Source organism: Priapulus caudatus, unplaced genomic scaffold (genome assembly GCF_000485595.1).
Source record: "Priapulus caudatus unplaced genomic scaffold, Priapulus_caudatus-5.0.1 Scaffold169, whole genome shotgun sequence".
Lineage (NCBI taxonomy): Eukaryota > Metazoa > Priapulida > Priapulimorpha > Priapulimorphida > Priapulidae > Priapulus > Priapulus caudatus.
In genome coordinates this window covers 57,183-62,025 of record NW_014577230.1, presented here as the reverse complement: position 1 = coordinate 62,025, position 4,843 = coordinate 57,183, and the positions used below count along the sequence as shown (strand labels likewise).

The 4,843-nt window shown below is 43.7% G+C and overlaps 1 protein-coding gene across 1 annotated transcript in view; it reads left to right on the top strand.

Annotated features, from left to right (window-relative positions):
- The first annotated feature begins 703 nt into the window (after positions 1-703).
- The window catches only part of LOC106806599 (neuropeptide receptor 15-like), a 10,619-nt gene continuing 6,479 nt past the window's right edge, over positions 704-4,843 (top strand). The window contains exon 1 of the mRNA XM_014808593.1: positions 704-792. Coding sequence (XP_014664079.1) covers positions 704-792 — 89 coding nt within the window. The remainder of the gene's footprint in view (positions 793-4,843) is intronic.

The following is a 4,843-nucleotide window of genomic DNA, read 5'->3' as shown; positions in this document are numbered from 1 at the left end:
TCTTCTGACTGTGCGTTGCGTGGCAACGTGACGCGCCCCGTGACGCAGACGCTGCGTGGCGAGAGCACGTGACCTCGTCTCACGGAAGTTATGTAAATATAATAATTACTAGCCGGGTTCCCGACGTTGCTCGAGAAGAAACGCGTAGAAACAACTTTTAGCGTAAATTCAGCCACAATATTTGGCTAACGCTCCATTAGGAGTGTTCCCAACTTTGATATCATTAATGATTAATGATTAATGATTGATAATCCTAACCCTAACCCTAACCCTAACCCTAAACCTAACCTAAATGACATTAAACCACAAACTAATATATGACAATATATATATATATGTATATATATATATATATATATATATATTATATCATTATGTTATGATGATCATTAATCACCATTAAAAGTTGGGAACACCCCTAATGGAGTATGCACCCCAATATTTCAGCTTGAATTCTAATATGATTTGTAAGATTTAAAGCAATTGCCGTCATTGATATAAATGCATAAACGCTTATAAAAGTTAATACTTAATGCACTTCTATCTATATCTTCACCTGTTGCAATGCCTGAAAATGACATCAAGATATATCAGTTGTAAAGAGTACTTACATATAAACTCGTAATACAGTACTTGTAACAGTAAACAGCGTACACAGTTACACTCAGCTTTGATCAGTGCTCTCAGCACCAAGCACTCTCAAATGGACATACTGACTCCGCTGGCATTCCAGAAACACCATCCCCGCAAGCTAACGCCTGTCAAGATCAAAGAACGAAAGCCATTTCTGGCGTAACGCACTGCCAGGTGCATGTACACCGCGCCGCTATCGCAGACATCCAGATGAAATGCAGACACCCCAACATAAACCGCTTATGATAACAACTGCCCATGTTTTATAACATACTTTTAATAATTTAATTGCTTTGAGATATTAGCTTTCATTTTAGACTTTTAAAATGTGCTATATAGCACCCATCAGGGTGTTAAACTAACAAGCGTGCCCAAGTTTGGGGGTCCGAAATCAATAAAAAGTACGGACTGCATAGACAAAGTTCGTTTTTTTGTGTGGTATAGATGTGAGCGCCTACGGCGCGCGGTGGAAGATTTTACTGTATTGTTTGTTCACTCTTTCGTATTCGGCCGTATAGCGTCGTATTCTCACTCACTCTCTCTCTCTCTCTCCTCTCTCTCTCTCGTCTCGTCTCTCCCTCTGCTCAGTCTCCTCATCGATCTCTCTTCTCTCTCTCTCCTCTCTCTCTCAACTTCGCTTCTCGAGCGTCATCCCTCTCTCTCTCTCTCTCTCTGCTCCTCGACGTCTTCTCTCCTCTTTCTATCTCCTCTCTCTCTCTCTCATACTCTCTCTCACCAGGCTCTCTCCTCTCTCTCTCTCTTTCTCTCTCTCATCGATTCATCTCTCTCTCTCTACTTTCGCTCTCCTCTTCTCTCTTATCTCCTTATTTCGCTCTCTTCCTCTCTCTGCTCCTCTCTCTCATCGTCTCTCATCTTTCTCTCTCTCTCTTCTCTTTCGCTCTCTTTCGCTCTGTGTGTGTGTGTGTGTGTGTGTGTGTGTGTGTGTGTGTGTGTGTGTGTGCGCGCGCTGATGCGTTACGTGCGTGCGTACGTGCGTTTCGTGCGTTCGGTGCGTAAGGCGTGCGTGCGGGGTTGGGTTTGTCGTGTCATGGCGTGTGTAATTTCTCTCTTCCCTCTCCCTCTTCCTCTCTCTCTCCTTCCCTCTCCTCTCTCTCTCTCTCTCTCTCTCCATCCTCTCTCTCATCTCCCCAGTCTCTCTCTCGTCTCTCTCTCTCTTCTCAACGGCGCGCTCTCTCTCTCGACGCGCTCTCGCTCCTCTATGTATCTCATCACTTTCTGCTTCTCTCTGACACTGTGTACTGTTTGTGGCCCACATAACACACAAACGCCGCCGTCTATTTATTCGTTTATTAACGTCATCGTCCAGTATAAGATCAATATCTAAATGCAACGCTTTCAGCTCTTCCCATTTTTCTCCATTCGGTCGCGCTGTTTTAAGTGTCAACAGTAATGCGGTCACGAAGACAAAGCAATGTCAGGAAGTCACAGGCGCGTTATTGTGGAATATATATGAGGGTGCGAATATAATGAGGCCACAGGCTTGTGTGTAACAACATGGCGCGCGCGTGTAACAAAATGGTCGCTGTGTGAACAAACATGGCCGCTGCGTGAACAAACATGGCCGCTGCGTGAACAAACATGGCCGCCGCGTGATAAACATGGCCGCTGCGTGAACAAACATGGCCTCGTGCGTAAACAAACATGGCCGCCGCGTGATAAACATGGCCAGCTGGCGTGAACAAAACATGGCCGCCGCGTGATAAAACACATGGCCGCTGCGTGAACCAAACATAGCGGCATGTAAACATACATTGGCCGGCGCGAGTGCTGAAACCTTTAATCAAAACTAAAAGCGCGTACACCGTTTAAAGGCCGCACTAGCGCATCTACATGCTAATTTCTCGGGCAGTACTAGACTAGCAATACTTCGTGTCTATGCAGAATGCAATACTACCTTATGACAAACATAACTTAGTTTCCTCCCAATTCTAACTTGCGCGTTTGTCTTAATAAAAGGCATTTGAAAATACCCTTCGCAATGTTGTTCAAATTCCTCCGATGTTGCTGACAGTTTTGCGTTGCTCTGCAAGCGCAACCGTAACAGCGTGCTGCGGTACAGCGGTAGGCAGGTGCGTAGCAAAGATAAAAACAATGTGACGTCACCTAACACGCTTCGAGCTAAATTGTTTGGCCAGAATTACCAGATTTCGCACCCTCTTTCTTGTGGGTTTAAGCAAACGCGCAGTGAAAATGGGAGGAACCTAAGAAGGTTATTTTGGCCATAAGGTAGTGTGATTATGGCATGACACAAACGTATTTGCAGTTAGTCTAGTACTGGAGAAATTAGCGGTTTGGATGTCATTGTGAGCGCCTTTAACGCGTGCCACGCGCATTAACATTATGCACTTGAGTAGGCCCTATAATTACCGAGGACATGACGCACGAATATAGAATTTCAACTAGTTTCTCTCATTATGACCGGACAACGTTGGCACGCGCTTATAGGTTAAATTATTTGCATTAAGAAGCGCAGTGTCGACAACATGCGCACACGTCTGCCCATCGCCCGTTTCTATAAATTCGAATGACAGTTTACACAGCCTTGATTGATCGCGCCATCCTATCATGCGTTCTCAGTAACGTTTTTTTCTTATCCGTGAGCCTTTGAAAGAGCAATCGAGATGTGCAGATCACATCGAGTCTGCTATTGACCGATGGCCTGCTTCTAACAGACAGCCAGCTGTTAACTATTGTACATGAGGTTGGCAAATGCCGCGTCGGTAATGCAACATAGACACCATACAATATGAGAATGAGGCGGCAGTCGAGGTACGGAGATAAAATAATGAGGAAAAGTGACGAGTAATTAGAATATTCAACAACAACATACTCTATATGGGTAATAGCTCGTAAGCGTAATGCTTAGAAAAAAATTGAACGGCTTGATTCAACATAACAACTTCGTTAGTCGTGCGTTGTGTGTGTAGTGAGTGTACATGTATGTGTGTGTGTATGTATGTGTGTGTGTGTGTGCGTTGCGTGCGTTGCGGGGCGTGCGTGTGTGTGTGTGTATGCGTTTGTTTGTTTGTTTGTGTGTGTATGTATGTGTATGTGTGTGTGGGGGGTTGGGGCGGTTGTCTGTTTGTTTGTCTGTTATGTTGTTATGTTGTGTGTGTTTGTTTGTTTGTTTGAATTGTGCGTGCGTGTTTGTTGTTTGTGTGTGTGGTGTGTAGTTGTCCATGTGTGTGTGTGGGGGAGTGCTGGTGGGGGGCTGGCGTTCATGCGTAGCAGGCAACGTACCACATTCAATAATTTATGGCATTTATGGCATTCTCATTTCCGCGATAATTAATAGTCATCAGGACAGCAAACATTGCTTTTATTTCACTTATTGATTTATTCACATTTCCCAGATAGAGGCCCCCGTGTCAAGATGTTTCTTAAAGCTTTCTATTGTGCACTTTAATTCTTCCCTAGTGAGGAAACCTATTAGGGACTACTTTGCAATACGGCTGAATTGAAATCTAAACCATTGAGAAAAATCTGAACGTCGTCAGTTTGTGCCATAATCTTATACCGATATCTTCACTTTTTAGGCTATGCGTAAGCATAGCAACATTTCCCTCCATGTGATCCGCCTGAAGACAGTCATAAAATAAATGCTCGCTGGAGACCGTCTTTAAATACCATAAATGCAATGTGCAGCGCGCAGATAGCAATAAAGGTCGTCGAGCCGCAATCACTGATAGCTAACATCTGGCTGCTTACCAAGGTTTATTCTCAATCTCTAAATTGTCGGAAATACTTAAAAATCTTGTCGTTCAATAACGTATACATTTGATTGTTTGTGTGTTTTATTCCATTTAATTTGTCGTTGGTAATAAAGGTTTAATAAATGTTTATAAAATAACTCTAGTTGTTAGGGGTTACCAGTAGCATATGTATATTCGCAAACTCTAATCGTTGACAGTAGTTTCTAAGCTGATAAATAACCCTAATCTCCTTTAATTGCCGTAACGTGTATTCATACTCTCTGCTTTGAGGGTAGAAAGCAGTACCCACCTATCGTAGTCAGTAATAATGAACCTTCTCCGTGTTTGGGCATCGCTCTGTTTGTACAAGGGTTTGACAGGATCATTCCGTATTCCTTCATCAGCTGTCGTAATTGGGGATTCTGCACAAAGTCAATCTCTTTTGGCAGTACATAAGCTATCATTCACCCAGTGGCACGGCCGCACAGTGTGGTGCA